This window comes from Anas acuta, chromosome 4 (genome assembly GCF_963932015.1).
Source record: "Anas acuta chromosome 4, bAnaAcu1.1, whole genome shotgun sequence".
Lineage (NCBI taxonomy): Eukaryota > Metazoa > Chordata > Aves > Anseriformes > Anatidae > Anas > Anas acuta.
The window spans coordinates 31,742,238-31,763,683 of NC_088982.1; the positions used below are offsets into that span (position 1 = coordinate 31,742,238).

General features: G+C 44.0%; 1 protein-coding gene across 6 annotated transcripts in view; it reads right to left on the reverse strand.

Moving 5' to 3' along the window:
• ARHGAP24 (Rho GTPase activating protein 24) overlaps nucleotides 1-21,446 on the reverse strand; it is a 143,136-nt gene that overhangs the window by 20,247 nt on the left and 101,443 nt on the right. For 4 of the 6 annotated variants that reach the window (XM_068680544.1, XM_068680549.1, XM_068680547.1 and 1 more), the window contains 2 exons: nucleotides 15,885-16,007; nucleotides 1,073-1,280 (listed from right to left, as the gene is read on the reverse strand). In XM_068680544.1, coding sequence (XP_068536645.1) covers nucleotides 1,073-1,280; nucleotides 15,885-16,007 — 331 coding nt within the window. Of the gene's footprint in view, nucleotides 1-1,072; nucleotides 1,281-11,810; nucleotides 12,588-15,884; nucleotides 16,008-21,446 lie in introns of those variants that run through there. The other 2 variants (XM_068680546.1, XM_068680545.1) reach the window with 2 other exon arrangements.

The following is a 21,446-nucleotide window of genomic DNA, read 5'->3' on the forward strand; positions in this document are numbered from 1 at the left end:
ATACATACTAAATTTGCCTACTTCATAGAAGTAGGGAAGAAGAGGAGGTAAATGTTTTCCAGCAAACAGGTTCATATCATGGTATATTTTTGCACTAAAAATCAAGCTGTGCTTTCCTTCCCATTACTTGGATTGCTATCAAAGGTCCCACAGAATAAATGTAGCCTGCCTCTTCCTCCTCCTAATTCAGATTAGAGCCCTGCTGGGAATGAAGGATCCCAAATCCGTTTTGGAGGTGTATTTATGGGTGTTACTTACAGCACACATCGAGGACCACAATCCCCTAAACCGGAATTTCATTAACATCATACTAACTCTTAATACGGAGCTTAATGCAGGCTTTGGGGCATTTGTAATCAACTGGTTCTGTTTCTTTGACTGTATGCCTTCTGAATATACAAACTATTGCAGTTGTTGTTTCAGAAGAGCTGAAATTACCCAGAAGATTGATCTTACAGATTGAAGCCATCTACAGGATGTGTGAATAGGACTGCGTTTTTGGCCCATAAAATTCTTAATAGCTTTGCAAAATTATATCAATACTGGAACGCATCTTGGACCTGGACACTCAAAATCATTTGGGTTTATGATTACAGTCACAGCAGCCTTTGTTTTTTAAAGCAAGAGGCTCAAAATGATAAAAGATCACACAAAATCGGACTTCCCTTCCATTCAGTTTTATAGGTAACAGAACATATTGCAATTGGTGATAAAACAAATTCTTCCTTTATGGTACTGACTAAATCCCAGCACCAACACTGCATTTTGAGTTATACCAAGATCAAGGAAATCCAGATATTTCTGATTAAGCCAAACCATTAATGATACATTTCCTAACCAGCATTTCAGAAATGGAACTCCTCCAGAAATGCTTTGAAACCAGACATCAAAGTCAGAAAAAAAAAATAAAATGTTACAGTGATAATAGGAAACATGCAGAAAAAAAAGTACAAAAGCATACATTCTATCACCACTGCCACGTGTCTTATAGCACCTTGGGTCTGCCAGAACAGCACACCGCTTTGTGTCCTACCTAGGCTTCAGGGCGTGGGGGACAGCTGGAGGATTTTACCTGTCAAAAGAAGGCTTCTCTCCACAGTCAAATGCATCCTGCAACTCCTTGACAAGGTTAGCCTGCCCAGGCAGCCGAAAAAGGCCTTCTTCTTTCAGCCCCCGCTGCCGGATAAAATCCACACACTGCTCCACCAGCATAGGAGCCAGGCGGTTCCCATATCGCTTTTCGTATCGGACAGTGTCTTCTAGTTTCTGGCCAAAAATACCTACATAAAAGAGAGATGTGACATGGTTGTGATTCACAAAAAGCACACGAGGAGCCTGTGTCTTTCACTGCAACCCATGCAATCTACAGGTCACTTCAATGCATGGACAATTAATGCACCCCTTTCTTGAGGATAAATTCCTGCATCTCACATCTGATGCTGTCACATAAATGTGATGATGACATATTATACAATAGTGCTCTAAAATGCTCTTTAAAAATAAATAAATAAATAAATTTGAAGTGACTTTTCAGACCAAAAGCACAAAACACAGAGAAATATTACAAATAGCATTTTCTGTCAACAAACCTTCTGATTCAAAAGTGAATCTCCATTTTCTTAGCTTGTGCCTAATGATGCGTATAAAATTAGGTAGTTTCTGTATGAGTTTTAATTACATATAAATATTACCTTTACACATGGAACACAGATAAATATAACTCGAGATTTGGTTCATACTAAACCAAACAATTAATTGCATTTCACAACATAAGCAAAGACCTCTCCTACAATTTATTACCAGCTGCATTATCACTTTAGGAACAATAAATTGTGTGTACAAAAAAGATCAAGAAATGAAAGGCAAAACCACGTCAGACAAAACTGCAGGAAACCAGTGTTTGGCTTTAGCCTTGGAAAAACATGGAATTTTACCAACAAAATTAACTTCAACCCCAAACAGAGGATACCATTGTGGACACCAGAAATTCAACTCCTCTTCTGTAACTGTTTTACCTCTCCCCTTCCAACTGCAGAGCCAGCCATCACAAGCATTGTCACAGCAATGTTCAGGTATATCATCTGTGATGGAAGTTCTCCCTTGAGACCATTTGTTGATTGAAGCTGGGGCTGAAGCAAGGCAATTCAATTGCTATATATAGCAACACAATGAACAGCTCTAAGGCAGCCATGATAAGAAACTAAATACCAAATAACTACCTATACTGAAAGTCTGCTTTTGCAATTAGGTATGACAGAAAGTGAAAAAAACAAACAAACAAAAAAAGCAGTAAGTCAAATTCTGCCCTGCAGTGAGCACACAGGTCCTACCAGTTTGAAAATGCGCAGCAAGGAGAACAGTTATTTTGTTTTTTCTATCGAAAGCCAACAGATGAGCCAGTCAGCTCTTGCCTCTTGCCCCAAGAACCTCTTTCACCCACAAATCACTGATACGTAAACATGTAAGTAACCAAAAACTAAGGTAGGATGCAGAGCAAAGTGTCCTTCAGAGCACCCTTCAATGTGTACATTCTTCCTGCAACAAAAGAAGGGTAACTCCTGCCTGTCCTTGTGCTGAAAGTTGCCTTCTGTATGCTCTGGGATGTTACTGCAAGTAGGTAGCAAGCTGTCAGTCACCCACACTGAAGGTTTGGGGCTTGCCTTTATGTGCAATTATTTTTATGCTAACACAGGAAATGACTGGTGAGAATAACGATGTCCAGCTAAGACATCCACAAATTATACTGAGATGCAGAGCAGCAAGCACATTTTGTGATTTCCATGGTACTCACACATGTGGATGCCAAAAACAGCAGTAGGTGAAGTGACTAAACATTACAGAGTCACTCTTTATTAGACAACTTTTTTCAAAGAAAAGTTTTTGTTTCTTTTTCTTTTAAAAAAAAAAAAATTTTGATTCAAGAAGGAATTTTTGAAATTTCAGAGTCAATCAAGCTTAGAAGGATACTGACTAATGTAAAATAGTTGTGTCCCTGAAGTTCAGCTTTGTTGTGCTGGCAGAGGGCATTAAGTATGTTTTCTTATTTCTTACTTACCCTCCTCATCTCCTACGAACTCGCCCAGGGCATCACAAAAGTATTATATGAATTTGGGCTTCTCGTATTTCCCTGAGTCAAGGGCTGCTGCTGGCAACACTGAGGACATCCTCAAGTCCCCCCCATTTTCTAGACTCTTTCTAAATGAAGCAGAATTAAGGAGAAGGTCTGATGTTTAGTTAGTTAAGGAATCAGTGTGATTCTAGGAATTCGGGGATTTCAAGGGCCCTTCTGCTTTTGGAATTGCACCCAAGACCTTCATCTAAAGACTCAGCTCCATTAGGGAAATCAATTCAGAAAGACCCTCTTCTACTGTTCTACCCCTAAAACAAATCCAAACCTTTTTCTGGTTTGGGATGACACAAAAACTTCATTAAGCTCTGATTCTTTATCACTTGAACCGTGTGGTACAGCTCATTAAGCAGATAAAGGAAATGGCACGTGACAGTTCCAAAACCTCTTCACAACCAGGTTCACAACCTCTCTGGGCAACCTGTTCCTACTACTTGGCTGTCAAGGTAAAACACCTTTCCTTATTTTAGCCTGTCTGAAACTATCTTGTTCAGTGTATGCCAGTGGTCTCTTAGCCTCCCTCCACCCACTGTTGTAGAAAAGCCCAGCTCCATCTTCCTGACAATTTTCTCTTACTATCTGAGTCAGCCACTTTTTGCTGCCCCCAAAGCCGCCCGTTCTCCTGGCTAAACACACACTGCTCTCTCTGCCTGTCCTCGCACAGTGTGTGCTCCAGCTCCAGCACCTTGGTGGCCCCTTGGCTGAACAGAGAGTATTTGGAATAGGATCTAACAAATGCCGAGTAGATGAGGTTTGCTTCCCTCCCTCTGCTGTCTCTGCTCCTGTTGATACAGCCCAATTTGTAGTCAGACTTCCTTGCTGCCAGGCCCACTGCTGTCTTCTGTCCAACTCGCTGTCCCCTGGGATACCCAGGTTCTCTTCCACGGAGCTGTTTCCCTGAGGTTATTCCTCCTTAGGTGCAGAATTTGATCCTTCTCTCCTTATTTTGTCCCATGAATGTACATTCAGAGCTTTCCTTCAACAGTTCTTGCTTTTGACACAAGAATTTTCAATTCTTTTAATCAGTGGAAAATACAAATATTCCAATTATATGGCATACAATTACAACTCACGCTTGCTGACAGTACGCTTACTACAAGTAAGCTCTATCCTATTAGCTCTACTTTCTTCTCTCCATGCTAACATTCCATTCGATAACGTGCATTTTGCAGACCAGTTCACATTTTGCAGAAGGAAGATTAAGTTCTCAAACCTACCAGACTGCTTTGAAACTAGTATTAGTAATGACACTATAGTCAAAACACATCACTTCATTTTTTGGGATAGTGCCTTTTTTTTTTTTTAAGAGTTGGCTTTCAAAGCATGCCTAATACATAATGAATAAAACTAGAATAAGGGGGTTTGTGCGGTGGGAGCAAAAAAGAATGCCCGTGTTGTTATAAGTTGCTGATGCATCCCAACACAAGCTGTAGAATATTGAAAACAGCTGGCAACCATAAAGCATTGAGATGCCCAGAAGTAGTGCTACACAGCATTTTTGAACTCACAGAGAAAGTAAGGAGTGATTCATGTACAAAATACCTGAAATGGGTACGACCAACTTAGATGTGTATTACAGAATCACAGAATCATCTAGGTTGGAAGAGACCTCCAACATCTCCTAGTCCAACCTCTGACCTAACACTAACCAGTCCTCCACTAAACCACATCCCTAAGCTCTACATCTAACCGTCTTTTAAAGACTTCCAGGGATGGTGACTCAACCACTTCCCTGGGCAGCCCATTCCAGTGCCTCAGTAAAGAAGATCTTCCTAAGATCTAACCTAAAACTCCCCTGGCGCAACTTAAGCCCATTCCCCCTCATCCTGTCACCAGGCACATGGGTCAATAGACCAACCCCCACCTCACTACAGCCTCCTTTAAGGTATCTGTAGAGAGCAATAAGGTCGCCCCCCTGAGCCTCCTCTTCTCCAGGCTGAACAAGCCCAGCTCCCTCAGCCGCTCCTCGTAGGACTTGTTCTCCAGGCCCCTCACCAGCTTCGTCGCCCTTCTTTGGACCCGCTCAAGCACCTCGATGTCCTTCTTGTAGCGAGGGGCCCAAAACTGAACACAGTACTCGAGGTGCGGCCTCACCAGAGCCGAGTACAGGGGGACAATCACTTCCCTAGCCCTGCTGGCCACACTGCTTCTGATACAAGCCAGGATGCTGCTGGCACCGACTCGTCTTTGGGTGCATGGGGACGGTTTGCTCCTGAGTCTTTAAGATTTCCTTCTTGAAGAGCGCTCAGCCTTCCTGGACTCCTCTGCCCTTCAGAACTGCCAGCCAGGGGACTCTGCCAACCAGTGACCCGAATAGCTCAAAATCTACCCTCCAGAAGTCCAAGACAGCAGTTTTATTGGTCCCCCTTCTGACTTTGCTGAGAATAGAGAACACTAAAATTTCATGATCACTCTGCCCAAGACAGCTCCCAACCACCACATCTCCCACCAGTCTTTCTCTGTTTGTGAACAGGTCTAGCGGGGCACCTCCCCTGGTAGGCTCACTAACCAGCTGTGTCAGGAAGGTATCTTCCATGCTCTCCAGAAACTCCCTAGACTGCTCCCTCTGAGCTGTATTTTATTTCCAGGATATGTCTGGGAAGTTGAAGTCCCCACAAGAACAAGTGCTGGCAATTGCATGACTTCTGCCAGCTGCTTGTAGAATGCCTCATCCATCTCCTCATCCTGGTTTAGCAGCCTATAATAGACCCTCACCAGGATGCCTACCTTGTTGACCTTCCCGCTGATCCTAACCCATAAGGACTCAACCTTATCATTCCCAGCCTCAAGTTTCACAACATCAAAACACTCTATAATATAGAGAGCCACATCACCTCCCCTTCTGTGCTGCCTGTCCCTTCTGAAGAGCCTATAGCCAGTCATTGCAGCACTCCAGCCATGAGAGTGGTCCCAGCACGTTTCAGTGATGGCAACCAAGTCATCGCTTGCTTGCCGCATGGTGGCTTCCAGCTCCTCCTCTTTGTTGCCCGTGCTGCGTGCATCATAGAATCATAGAATATCCCGAGTTGGAAGGGACCCAATAAGAATCATCAAGTCCAACTCATGGTGCCACACAGGTCTACCCAAAATTTTAGACCATGTGACGAAGCGCACAGCCCATTAGTGCATCTATACTACATTAGTGTAGACGCACTTCAATTGGGCCATTGCCCTCTCCCCCGGGCTCATCTCTAATGAGCCTCATTTCATCCCCGCCCCCCTTCTTACTTAGTTTAAAGCCCTCTCAATGAAGCCCTGCCAGCTCCTGGGCTAGGATCCATTTTCCCCCTCAGAGATAGGTGGGACCCGTCTGCAGCTATCAGGCCGGATGCCAAGTAAGCGCCCCATGGTCAAAAAAAAAACACACTTCTGTGTTGGCACCAGCCTCTGAGCCATGTGTTTATCAGGTGGACTTTCTGGGTCTTCTCTGTACCCCTCCCTGGCACTGTAGGGATGGAGGAAAACACCCCCTGTACTCCCGCTCCATCCACTAACCATCCCAGTCCCCTGAAGTCCCTAAATTTATTACAGCAGCAAATCACAGATACTGAAGAAAAAGCTTTAAAAAACAAACTATACATGAGGAAAAATAAAACCTGGTATGATGCAGAGATGACCACTGTGAAGAAAAACAATGTCATTGAAATCAGGGCCAAAAATGTCCCGATTTGGGTTCCCAAAGTGTAAACATTGAAGTATTTCTACTACTAACTGCAATAAGGTGGTTTGCAAATTAAGGGACTTTTATTGAGACACTTAAAATACACACAGCTGGGAATGCCTGGGGGAGAGGCAGAATAACCACAGCAGTTGTCTAGATTTGACGGATTGGATTCAGATCCCACACAACCTTCAGAACACAGTTGCATCCAGTCTGGTCACGTTTATCTTCACAGCCAGAGGGGTCTATGCACACCACCGCCCACATCCCAGATGAAGCCTTAGAGAGTTGGCTCTCCAACTATGTGAATGGTGACAATCGTTTATCTGCCTTGGAGGCATGAGGATTTCCACATTCTGCTTTGAGAAGCTCAGAGGTAGGGTGGTGATGTTGAAAAAATATGCACTAACCTAAAGACCTCAGTCTCATGGGAAATCAATGGGAAATCAACACGTCATGCATTAAGAGCTTTAAAGTCACCATTTACTATACTCTGTTTTCCAGGTTGGCTTTGGAATTCATCTCAGGCAGGCTTGGTGTGGTTTTGAAGTGTAGACTGAACTTCTCCAAAGGAATTATTTCTTTCACCTAATAAATACAGAACACCACACCGAGCAACACTTAGCCATGAAAGGAATTAGTTGTGATAAGCCTGCATAAATATTGACTTGAAGTTACAGGCTGATGCCTTATGGAAAAAGTACTCTGTTGCCAGGGGCAGAAGAGGCAGAAACATGACAACTCTGCTTCCACCTAATTTTGTCCTAACTTTTACCTTGTTCATCATCTTTTTGTTTTATGTTGGGTTTTTCAATGTCGAGGAATAAAAGCCAAGATCATTGCCCTGTAAAGGTTCCCTTTCTTTCACTGTCTCTTTCTAAGGTCCTTATTTCCTCTTATATCACAAGTGACTACACCAGAGACACCGCAGATGAATGGTTCATGAAGACTGAGATGCTGATCTCCTAGCATCTCCTCTGCAGAGAGGCTGTGAAATGATGGTCCAAATTACAGAGACAACAGAATAACCAAAACCACAGATTTAAGTTCAAATGCTGTTTTTTGCTTTTTTTTTTTTTTTTTTTTTGAAGTCAACTTATAACACTGTAACTAAGCAAGAAAACCTCCATGGAAAAAGAAATAAAAGAGCCCTCGTGTTGCAATCCAAACCCAAGTTCTCCTAAATCTCATTCTCTCTAAAATCCAGAAATGCACAGATGCATGAATGCTGACCTGTGGATAGGGTGTCAGAGAAGAAAGCAACAAAAACAAGCAAATTTGGCATTCACACGGCAGCAACTTGCTTGTCTTCCCCACAACTGGAAGAAGGCAGGGAAATGTACAGGTTTCCAGTTCTGACCAGTCTTTAGATTTAATCAACAGAACTGCTTTTTCAGAGAGGCCCTTGTAGGTCTTTAGGGCTATATCCAATTAAGCCAAGATCACGCATAACATCAAAGAGGAAAATCACATGCTAGCAAAGGGCATGCTGAGTGGTTATTCATTAACTAGAACATTCCCGCGGCAGAAGTTTTGTAAACATTTTGAGAAACTGGATTTCCAAGGCTAACGGATATCCATAAAGCTCATGAAAGACACTGCAGTGCTCTGTCTAAATTCTGTGTGTGTCTGCTCAAGAGTTGTGAAAGCGCTGTGGTATTTTCAATGGTACATACTCAGAGTTAGAGCATGTTTTCAAAATTTAAGAATGCTGTTAGTCAATGGTCTCTGTAACTACCGCACACAGTCAAGGGTCACATCTCAAATCTATTGACTCCAATCCAGCAAGAAGAAAGGAGGGAGAAGACCTAGGCAGCAGTTCGGCTCCTTGCTCCTTGACAAATCACTTGGAAAACAACCGCCTGTCTCTCCAGCCCTACCGCAGCACACATGGCTGGTGAACCAGAAGGTTCTGCCTTTTCCATGCTGCCCCTGAGCAATTCAGGCAGCAGCAACGTTTTCAGAAGCATAACGCCCAGGGGGCTGATAATTTCAACACAGAGCCTGTACAGCGTGTTCCCTCACTGTGCAGCAGAGGATCTTCCTCCTTCCAGAACATGCCCTTAGTTTATGGACCATACTGATCAGAAAGGGCCAGTTAAGGACTAAGGAACTGGTCTTGGAGCAGAGTACCTGAGGCACCCCTCAAACTCTAATCAGTAATTGACATTGAAAATAAAAGATCAGGGGAAGGGTCTTCAACAGCAACACAGGGAACAAGCCCTGGCATGGCCGCATAACACTTCATACAGGGCTTTAAATTGTTATTTTCTTACCAGCTTTCTGCTTTGCTGTTCCCCAGCACTACATGCAATTTTGAGTGGATCAAATGCAGGCAGTATTTCCTTCTTCTCTACAGATGTTTTAAATGTAAAGGAGAGGAGGGGGAAAAACAAACAAACAAACAAAAAAAAAAACACACAGCAACGGCAGAATTTTGTTCCTGTTTCACTCATTTTCTTACCTACAAGCCTTCTCCTACCCCACAGTCAATGTGATGCCAGCAGGAGATAAGGTCCCTGCCCTGGAGTTGAGCACAGCTGCACAACAGAGTTTACTGCTTAGAAAAAACAAGTCTGAAAGAAGAGCAGACATAACTACTGGCTAGAAAAGAAGCGTGGCAAATTTTAAAACATCACCAGGAGCTTAACACAGCTGGATTAGGGCTGCTACTCTTTCTCTGGCCATAGCCAGTGCCACTTTCTTCTCCAAAACTGGTCACCCACATGCCAGCCGACGTTCTCACCGCTGCATGCAGTAGCAAGTCACCCTCGGGTATCCATTCCTTTCTGCACTTACTGTGTGCCCCCTCAGGAGGTTCCCACGATGCTTCTCAAGCAGAGAGCATCTTCTCCGATTTGGGCTTAAAAGACTTTTGGCTCTGTCTCTGTTCAGATGCCACCTTCTGAGCAGCCATTTCTCCTATGACGTGACCTTCCTCCAAAGGACATTTCATGTTCCAGGGCCTAACACCATGCAGCTTTCATCTGGATTTCCAGGAGGGGTTCTACAACTTGCATCCTCACGATGGTACGTCTCTGTCATGTCACAATATTGTGATTCCCTGTAGTTCTTCCAGTGAGCAGCCAATGGCTTTCCCTGTTAATTTTCCTTGCTGTGTTGTATTGCACAGCTTAGAATTTATTTATCTGTTTTATTTAAGTGTATGGGCTGGGTTTGCAGAAGGCTAGCTTTGACCATTTTTACACTTAAGTATACAATCTGCAAATGAAGTTACAAGAATTCTTGAAGCCAATTAGTAAGATGAGTGTAGTTGGCTTAATTTGCCTGTTAAGTCACTGTAAAGGCTTAACTGAAAGTCCAATTAATGATCATATTTCTGTTGACTCCGGTGGGACATGGACCTCGTTAAACATGTGCACCATCATTCTGAGCTCTCTGATCTAGGGACCTCACAGCAACACTCTTGACAGAACATGTGTGTAGGAAAGGAACTGAAACAAATGATATTTAGAGGAAAGCAAATGAGCAGCATGGCCTTTGTCATTCAGTCCTCTGCCCAAAGTGCTGCAGCTTCATTTGGGGTCTTAGACACAAAGAATTGCTGCATCAAAACATATGGGGAAGGAGTAAACAGCTGAGGTCTTCTTGGAGAGGCTAAGGCTGTGCCCTGGGGCAAAAAGGCAGCTGCCCGCAAAATTATCAGTTAATCCTTTATTAAATTTCCAAACATTTCTCAAATAGTTAGGTGTACAAACAGGGCACAGACAGCTCTAATTGACACCAACACCTTGAAATGCGCTTGCACGCTTGATACAGACATATCCACGTCCTCCTGGGCATGGAAACTCCAGCAAGCATGGAAAACGCTGGCCTCAGGAGGAGGTTACAGGGGACAAACAGCTTTCGGTGCCATGTCAGGGGCAGGCAATAGCTGATCCCTGCTCTAGTTCTGCAGGGAGCACCCCACTGGTTGTGATTCCTCGTTTCAGGGCATTGTCCCTGCCTGCACACAGCACCCTCAAAAGCAGTGAGGTCACTACATCACCACCGAGTGCTGCAAGCAGAGAGCTGCTGGGCTTGCAAAAGGACAAATGGCAGCAGGGAGGGACACATCAGGGAGGAGCACGTGATGACCGTATTCGTATAAACCCCATGTAACATCATTTCTCACACTTCAGAACATGACGGTTTAGCCCTTACACTTGGATTTCCTGCTCCAGCACAGTTTCTAAGGCAGCACCAACATTTCCCTCTTTCCCCACCCACATTTTTTATCCTTACCACAGAGGTAGTTTTCCCCCCCTCAGCCCCAGCACCGTGGTACCTTACATCACTTGCTGTATCGCTCCCAGACATGTGTTTCCCTTCCAGCTGACACATTTTGAAAGCCAGCCTCCTCTTTGCCTTCCTCCCCTCAGCACTGCCATGCTCTGCCTCTACAGGTGTACATGCACTGCAGAAGAAAACTGGCCTTAAAAAATCTCTCTGCAGCAAGTGGAAGGGCAAGTGCAGGCTGCAGGACAGCAGAATCAAGTGGCAATGCAGCACTTGCAGCAGGACAGTGCACTGTAAGGATCCACTTCAGTCCATCAGAAATCTCTGAATCCAGGGACTTGTTCTTCTGCACACATGCACTTTTACCTATTTATCATGTTCCTTTACTCCCTCTTTTCTTGCCTCCTACACAGACAAGATAAAAACCCAAACTCTTTTCCCCGGTATTTTGCCAGCCAGCCAGGCAGCAGTTAGCATCCCAGGTCCAGTTCCCCAGCTCCTCTCAGTGATTTTTGCTCAGAAGCTCTGCAATAATCTTGTCTCAAGCCACCTCTTTCAGGCAGCCCATCATTCATGGGTTATTATGTAGAGGAGACAGTATCAGCTGGCCAACTACAAACAAATGAACAAAGAAGTAAATAAATCATTCATGAAATGTCAGCATCTGCATTGTTTCATGCCTTTTGTTTCGGTGCTCTCATCTGCCTGCACATGCAGCCCCCATGACTTCTCCGAAACCTGGCTTCACTAGCAAAGCAGAACAGAGTGAGAGAACAGACCTACCTTTACGGAAACTAAAACACCGCTTAATTTTCCTATAAGTAGTTTTAGGAATGAAAGGAGGTGCCGCTAAGGCACCTGGGCTGCGGACTCCAGCATTTCTGTCTTCAGGCATCATACAGGCCAGAGACCCCACGTCCCTCCAAAGCTTTCCTTTAGCAGCTGCATCCAGACAAAACACCAGGGCTGCTCATCGTTACTGACTGCTGAGGAGTTTCTGTAATAGAGTATTTTCCTCTGGAGCTAGGAGATTAGTGGTCTTCTAGCTCTTGGAGAAAGCTTGAAGTAATTTTAGTGTTCTCTTCCCTGCTTCAGTTTTGCTTTAGGGAACAATTTCCTTCCGTCTCTCTGTTTCCTTTCGTTTCTTTTATTTCCTGCGGTAAGACAACCGTCTATTATGCAATGTCACAACAAAAGAGTTTCAGCAGAAAGATGTATCTTCCATTCAAACAGAAGTGCCCGCACAGACAGAGGCGGAGAAAGACCTCGTCCTCCCAGCTGGAACAGGGGGTGGAGTGGCAGAGACTCCAATTCCACGGGAAAAGGTCAGCGCTCTGCTGTGCACAAGGAGAAAGAGGAGAAAATACCCAAAAGGCCACCAAAGAATCCTCTGGGATACGATACCCCTTGCCGGCTCCTTTTTTCTCTGCAACGGAGGAGCGGAAAAAGCAGCCCCTTCACCCCAAGGGCTCTCAGTCCATAGCGGATTCCTCTCCGAAGGCCTTTTATATACCTGGCTCCCTGACGTCCGCGTGGGCTCCTCGTCCGACCGCCTTCGAACTACCAGCAGCTCCCGTGGGAGAAACACGTCAGATGCAGCAGCAGCAAGGCGTCCTTGCCAGCAGGATCCCGGGCTGCCGCCGAGGAATACATGCCTCCACACGGGGATGCTCTGCTCGCTCCCTCCCGGTCCCACGCCTGGCAATGGCAGCCACCGCCGCTGCGCCAGCCCCTCGCATGCAGCAGGTGCAGGGAAGCGGCGGAGAGGAGGGAGCTGCTGCTGCTGCTGCTGCTGCTGCTGGTGCAGCGCGGCTGCCTCTGCTCCACCAGGTGACTTTGAGTTGACTTCAGGCGGCTGTGGCGGGCGGCAGCTCGAGCAGCAAGCAGGCTGTGCCCAGCTCCCGCAGGAGGTACCAGACCTCCTGCCACGACCCTGCGAAACGCTCGCGCTCCTTCTCGCCTCCTCCCTCCCCCGTCATCGCAGGCTCTGCAGTTAGAGGACAGGCCTTCCCCTCCTGGAAAAAAACTGCCTTTTAAAATCTAATCAGGGAAGGAATTTCGTGTGCAAACAGGCATTACATGCCCTGGCTCATTTACATTTCTCTTCCCTGACAGAGATTTTTCCACAGTCACCTTGTGCTTGTCGTGCAAAAAACAAGCTGTTTCTGATCACCACAGCGGCTTCCCTCCTCCCTCCCCTCCTCTTCTCTTTCTAGCACAGGTTAACAAATAACATTTTAATGATACGGTTAATCATTCACAGAGCTCCTTGGTACCAGGAGTCCTTTTCCACTGCAAGCCAAACTTCACGTACAGGTGGCTCACCAGGACTCAGAGGCATCCATTGAACACACACACACACACACACACAAGTTGCTTACAATGCTTAAAAGAACCAGAAAATTCAAATACATTGCTCATGAAAGTGGCACGCAACTTTTATGACACCAGACTATTGTGGTTTAAAGTGTTGAAATTTAGGAAGCAGCTAGAAAACAGGTACTGCGATTAATCAGCTGTCTGAAATAATTTTGTGTTGCAAGAAATGCACTAGTTACTGGTTAGTCATTATTACACAACCACAACTTTTCTATATCTTGTTTATAGCTAATGTAATAGATTTTTTAACTTCAGAGGCTACAGCTGATCAAGACAGGCTCTTAAACACCTTAAGCCAGAGGAACCCTTCTTTAGAAGGGTCAGACTGTTGCAGAGCAGCTGTAAACACGTCCCTGTGGGAACAGGTAAGAAAAATACGAGTGTGTCCACCCATACATGATTACAGAACAGCTAACAGTCCTTGTTAAGACTTCAGATATCTCAGAACGTCAACTTAAATAACCCATAGTTAGTCAACCAGGGAACATTGCATTGGCACAGTTCGTAATGGTGACACCTCCCTTGATACTGCTTTTACCTTGTACTGAGTCAGATGTTCTCCATAAACGCTAAACCCAAAATCACATACTGGCTATTCTCATGTTTTCCAGGAATTAACTGTTTGTTTCCTAATAAAGTAATCCTAAAGTCAGTGTATATGCTCAAGATATACAATAGGGAAACGAGAACACATTTATAAGTGTGTCAACTACAAATTTATTTAAGCAGTAATTTAAGGATTGCACCCTTCTCTTTCTCTCTTTTTTTTTTTTTTTTTCAAATCATCTTGTGAACTCCTCAGCTAGGTGCTTCTCTCAGTATTTGGCATTAAACACTCTTACAACAATGAGGGTGTCCTGCGAGTTTCCATGGTGGCTGGAAGGATTCCCAGCTGTAAAACAGAAATAGCTCTTGCCCTATAAAAGCAAATGAGGGGCTGGTGAAGAAAGCATGGGGTCAGGGCTCAGGAGATTTGGTTTCTATCTGTAGCTCTGTCACAGCCTCTGCGCAGATGGGGGCTAGAAACACGGCTTCACCAGACGTCAGCTCCCCACCTGTAAAATGGTGACACCTCTCCTTTGCCCAAGTACTGCAGGGCTGCTGCAGCTCACTGTCTGGCATGGACAGATGCTGTGCTGGTGGAAAACAGGTATACAACACAGAGAGAGAGCTGCTCTCTGTGAAAAATACATCTCTGTTATGCACCCAAGTGTCTGCATTGCTGCAGTAGCTTACGCTGCCATTTGACTCGAGTGGGAGAACACTGAAGAGCTCAACATGAGGCCTTCTTCATGAACAGAAGGTTGGGGATAGATAATCTTTGTGCTACATGAACATGTGCTATACAAAGTACATTTCTCCCCTAGCCTAACTTCAGAAGCCCATGGCCCTCCCACCTCCCCACACCAACTCAATAAGCCTGTAGAAGACCACACTTTTGAGGATAAACCTCTCACTTTGTGGGTTTTAAAAACATCATCCTGCAAAACCTATATGCCAAGGACTGTACCAACTTATCAACACATAAGACCACTTCTCAGCAGGATGACTGCTTAGCATTATCTTTCCAGCACGTGTTTCCCCAGGAGGAACCACAGGAAGACAGAAATGTTTGAAGACGTGCCAGGCAAGCCCCAGCTGACCAAGTCCCTCAGGGCAGCCCACCAGTGAGGACAAAGCCTTCTAAGAACTGAACAACCTGAACAAAACACAGAAGTAGATGGGGGGTGGCTTAGAAGGAAAGTTTTAATCAAAAAACAGTAGTTTCCTTCAGTCCCTCCCATCCTCTCTCCTGTGCTGTGTCTGACAGGTGAAAATAAAAAGGTGTATGCAGTCACCAATCACAGCTTTCTGTGATAACTGCTTTTCTCCATGATCAGAGACAACCCTGCCTTATTTTTCCATGCTAACAACACCCATAAAGAGCAAAAAAAGCACACAATGCAATGCAGTTGCTCTTCCCATAAATTCAGTACTATTAAAATTGTTGGGTCTGCCCATCACAAGAAAAAGCCTAGCATACAATGCTTGTGGCTAATACTCCAAGGCTCACTATCAGAGCGTACAGATTTATAATAACATTGTCACTGGCAGGAGAATCACTGACAGCTTCTTCTAACATGGATCGTCTCTTAGCTGGTGACCAAAGGAATTACCCTAGGTCTCCCAGTGGAAAGCTGATTTCGTAGAAGTCACATTTGTGAAAACTTCTCTCACCTTGGTAACATGCTGTCCTGTGCTATCCCTATCAAGGAGAGTAGTTCCAGATAGTTTAAAGCTTTTAATTGAGTGCTTAGTGTAGGAACACACCTGATGCCTGTGCTGCAAGTGAAAACAAAGGACCTGTTCCACTTTTTGGAAAGATCTAGACTGTTCTTGTTTCCTCCTCTTCAAATTCTGGCTGAGAGCGAGAGACGACAAAATCGCCCCTATGTCTTTGTGCAGCTTGGAGCCTTGCATGTTCTCTCGCTGACTCACCTCCTCCAAATGGTGCCCATATAACCCTGCGAATGGATTTCACCCAATCCTCCATGTCATTCTGCGTGCCCGCCATGAGAAGGTACGTCTCATGATTAGCTGTCATCCGCTCTCGGTCTGCTCCTGCAAGAGAAGATAATTGCACTTTAGAAACCCTTCTGCTTTCCTGCCAAGCCAGCTCCTGCCAGACCGACTGCTGAAAGTGGTAAAAGCAGCTCCGTGGCAAGCAGACACGACACTGTGCACTGGAGTGTTTATCATCAGCTACGGCATGAAAAGAAGGTCCTGTAAGTATATTCCCCATCAGACAGCGAGGAGCTGTCTTGCTTCCAAAAGGAAATGAGAGGATAAATGTCATCGGTAAACAAAACCAGCCCCATGCTGTTCCAAGAGCCACGGGGCCTGCACTCATCTGTAACCTGATATATGCACTGGAAGGTTTGCAGCAGTCACTATGCCACAACACAGAGAAGAAACGCGGCGAGAGAGAAGTGTGCTTTGAACGAGTGGGGACGAGTCCATTTTTGTTTTCAGGAACACTGTGTCGCGTTCCTGGCAATGACATTTGCTGCTCCCGAGCGGTGCTGGGAATCTCTGAGGAGAAGGCAGCTGATGCTAGGAGCAGGCACAGCACAACCCGCTGCTTTGGATGGGTCTCATGAGGATTAAGAGGGAACACACTGATTCCTTATTCCTTGTTAAGGACAGACCAGCACTGAGAAGGTGAAAGTCAGAACCTGGCTCACCACAGGTTTTCACGCCTCGAGTACTGCATCACTTCCATCCTAATGGGCACTACGCTAGCTCAAGAGCAGATGGGGATTCAAGCCACCCTTCCAGCTCTGCAGTAGGAACAAACCCTTCTAGAAAGACAGCACCAGACATTTTGAAGCCCTTTCATCGAGCCAACAGCATGTGCTATATTTCATGCAAAAACTACAAATCCCACGAGTTTCTGTGCTTATCTCTTTACAGCTTCTTCCATCCTTATCTTTGATTCTGGTCATATATAACCTAAGTATTTCTGTTCTTGCCTCAGGAACACTGCTAGTGCCATGCTCAGTGGCTAGCAAATCCAACCATGACTTCCTGGCACAACCATTATGAATAAACTCACTTGTATACACCAGGTTCTGCAGAATTAAGCCACACAACTGCAAAAATAACTTAAACACAGTTTTACAAACACAAGCCATACTCTCCTAGACATAGGCAGATCAAACTGACAACTCATTCTCAGGGTTTAAATCATTACTCAAAACTTACATTTGAACTTGGAAGCAAATGAAACTCATCCTCTGCCAATTGCACCTATACATACAGCAAGCATGTGTTCCCACACACAGCATCCCAAGGACGGATGCAGCAACCTGAAGTACAATGCAGGTATGCTGTAGCATGTATCACAGTTTAAAAGTCTGAAAAACATTATTTTTTTTTCCTAAGACATTGTTAAAGGTAGCAAAGAACCTATTTTAAGTGCCAACACTACAGAAAAAAACAGCGTGTGTTTTATTTTTTGGAACATTTTCAGTTACTACCATAGCAACTGCTACAAAACAAGGGCCTTTTATGCTTCATTTCCACCATTTTTTACCTTTCACGGAATAGGAGGATGAGGGTATGGGAAGGAGGAAGCACTAGCATTCAAAACAGCAGCACTCCACACCAACCCGTCCAGCAGAAAGCATGTGTTCAGGCCCTGGAAATGCACACCCAGCCTCTACTGTTTTTTGGCCAGGCTGCCTACAGCCAGGACAGATCTCACACTCAAACACAGAGCAGACATGACACACTCTGCTGAACCTGGTCCCAAATTTGATATAACATCTAGAGTTCTTGACCTGGTAAGACCCAGAAACAAAGATACAAACAAAAAGCCTCAATATATTGCCTATTAAACGCAATGGTAATAAACATAGTATAGAGAACTGTATTGCAGGTGTCCTTTTATGGACCAGGACCCTGTAAATTGCTGTACAAAAAGATATGTTCATAGAAAATATAATTCAGATCTAAGAATAAAACAAGAGGTGACTTGATTTTCTTTCTAAATAGGGAAGAAAAAAAAGATGACAACCATAGCCATCTCATGACCCTCCTTCTTGGATGTCTCTCTGGTCATTCCATATCCTTTTAATAGTGTACGTAGTTAAATTCAGCAGATCATATGAGATTTACTCAGTCATCATTTTCGAACAAAAACGCTTTCTGGAGAGCGCTCTCCAGATAAACTGGAATAATCCTATGAGTCTAGATATTTGATTTACAGAGGAGATTCCAGAGCAGTACTCTGAACAACTAACTCACGTAAACACCCATTCAGCTAATACAGAATTAATGTGTTTAATTTAGCAGAGAAAGAAAACAATGTTTGGTTAGAGTTTCTTTTGGTCTAAGAAAGCAAAGGTTTCCTAACAAAAGAGCTCCACCATTTTATATCAGTACTTGATTGGTCTACTTTGTAATTAGACCTCTTTCTTTTACACCACAATACCAGCTCTTGCAGGGTTCTTCTACTTATGCATTAATTTAGCTGTTATTCAAAAAGTGACAGCAGCTGGTCTTAAACCTTGCTAAAAGATTTTGGGGTGTTTAACTTGTGTATTATTGCAACTGTTAATTTTCTAGTGGGACTGTATTTAAAATACAAACCAAACAAGAGTATGGGGACAGACAAGAAGAAATGCCCATGGTTTGGTAAAAAGTCACCTCAAATAACTAGTTATCAGTGAAACTTGAACAGAATGACAAGGACCTTTCTAAATCTCAGTATGTCCACAGGATATCTCTGAAAAGTACTGTTTAAAATCCTCACTCTTGTTTTTTCTTCCATATATTACTGTAACAGCTATAATGGAGAGTGAGTAGATCACCTTCTCCAAAAATGAGACATCTTATTCGTACCATAGGTACTGACGTTAAGTGCCTCAACTTGAAAATGGTGCTGTGCATGGAGTTCATCAGAGATGTGAATGCATCCTTAATCCTTTCCTATGGGCATGCAAACCATAATATATTTTACCTGTTTTGTTGCATAGCTCCAGATTATGCCTTTTCAAGCTCCCTTTCCTGCATTTGCAGTCCAAATACCAGAGACACATAATGCTGGGGGTCGTGGCCTGCTTGTGGCCAGCCACCTCAAAGGGCTGGAACACGAACTCAGCTTTTGTTTCATCTTTTCCACTCATTACTTCGCAGGTGTCACAGGACCTGGAAGGAGCAGAACCCAGTGTACCTGATCAAAGAAGTTGACTCTGACATATCCAAGATGAAAAGCTGCTGTTCACACAACTGATGTTTACATCCTGTTCCTTACATCCTCTGGTAACTGCCAAACATAAGTGGATCCAGTTTGCTTCTCGAAACTACAATGTAATGTTGCATTTTTGTTTGTACAGCCCCAGCCAATCCATAATCTGTTTTGTTTTCTTGGCAGCATCAGAAATGAATTACATTTATTGAATAAATCAATGCAGAGCATCCATTTGGACTGGAAACAGTGAAACCGCACAACGCCATGGTGAATCGTCCAACTCAGAGAGGTCAGATCTCTCCCCCTTCCCCTCCTCCTGCACTAGCACTGACTTACGGGTTCCCAAATGCCACTCCTGCCTCCTCCAGCAGCTCGCTAACTGGTAAATACAGCCTGCTGCTGCGCTTCCTGACCAGGACAGCCTGAGACCACTCAGCCCCATGCTGGGCACAGCTTTGAGCACTGAGCTAGCGCTGCTTTGATACGAGCGAGGCGAGGTATTTTAAGAGCTCCTGCCAGCAACCGGAAAAAAACAATTTAAATACAGAAAGGCCAGTTCCTGCAGGGATCCACTCCACAGGGGAAAAGAAAGGGAAGAGCCTGCGTTTGCTCATGCAGCACCACAACACACACAGTTGGAAAAGCATAAAGAGGTGGTGACGGACTTGAAAGGCGATTGTTTCCTGAAGTATCAGGCTCAACAGCTCACCTGCTTTGTATCATCTGTCGATAAAATGCGAATGTGCACAGACATTTTGCACTCAGATGGGGAAAAATTTAAAAAAAAAAAAGTCAGGCAATGGGTTTTTTGCTTTTGGAATCTCTTCCTGTCCAACCCAACACCTTTCTCCTACCTGAACTCAGAATCAAGTATTTGTTTGTCATTTTAAAAGCATCTTGAATTTCTTACAAACGGTAGTTCCAGCATCCTTGAGAATGAAATGTAAAGGGATTAAATTCATACCATCTGTTTAAAAGAGAATTTTTTTTCCCGAGAAGAACATCAAAAAGTAGGATTAATCTTTTTTTTTTTTTTTTTTTTTTTTTTTCTGAGCTGAGAATATCATGGCCAACCTCAAAAGAATATTCACATTCCAATAAAAAATAAAATAAAATTGGAGGCCAATTTCAAAGTGAAACAGTTCCCAACTCCCTTCTGCATTTCGTTAAGCCACAGATTCTGAAACCCTCATTCTCAGCTTGGGAACTGAAAGATGGTGAAAAGCAGATTGGCATTACAGCACACGCCGCTGGGTTTTCTTCAGAAACAATCTCCTGCTTGGATTCTTCACATTTGTTTTCTAAATCTTTTGTTTCTCAGGAAAATGTTGAATAGAAAAATTTCAGTCTGGTAAAGTTTTCACTGAATACACTGAATATGCCTATATATAGTATTGAAACAGGAGCTCCTAGTTACTCATCAATTCAGGAAAATCACCACTTCTGCATAGGTGCACTAAATAATGCCCTCCTCTTCTCCTCAAATGTCTTGTATCAGCTGAATCCTCATATCTGTACCAGCCTTTAAGGTGGAAGACCTTATCAGGTACAGCTGATACAAATTCCATACAAATGGTTTGCAAATCACAACAGTACACATCGTCTCTGTTCTGAATAAACCTTCTGATTCTAGCCCCCTGTAGAAATAAGTGCCAACCCTCTGTGCAGCATAGCAGGCATGCTCTTCCCCGTTAAGTGTACGATACTCAGTAATTTATAGTTCCTGCTCAGGACTCAGTATTTCTTTACAAGCAAAATAGCAATAATTACCACAGAATTCGTGACACTCTCCCAATATACTCGGTGTTCCTAAATGTTCTCTGTGTTGCAAATGAAGTGCATGGTAAGTGACATACTTAATGTGTTTCTCTGGAAAAGCTCATGTGCATTTACTTCATCAACTCGCACTTTACATCGTTTGTATTCAGACTTTGTAATCCAAAGCAGTAATCATCTCTGCAAATGGCAGGGGCTACTAGGGTATCACAGACCAAGATGAACAACCTTATTCTCTTTTCTTTTCTTTTTTTTTTTTCCTAATGGAACTTCTTGTTTAAGAACGAAACAGAAATAATGATTACCCAACCTTGTTATTATCACTAATCACTGCTGCTTTAAGCAAAGCTCTCTGACTTGACATGCTGATGAGCTTCTAAAAGACCGTTCGATATCAACCCACACCAAGTTGATGTGGGACAATTTGCCCTTCAAACTGCCCTTGAACTGTGAGGCCAGCTTGAGCACTAAAACATTTTGTGGTCATTCCAGCTGGGCCAGCAGAAAAATCTAACTGCAAAAAGCTTGGT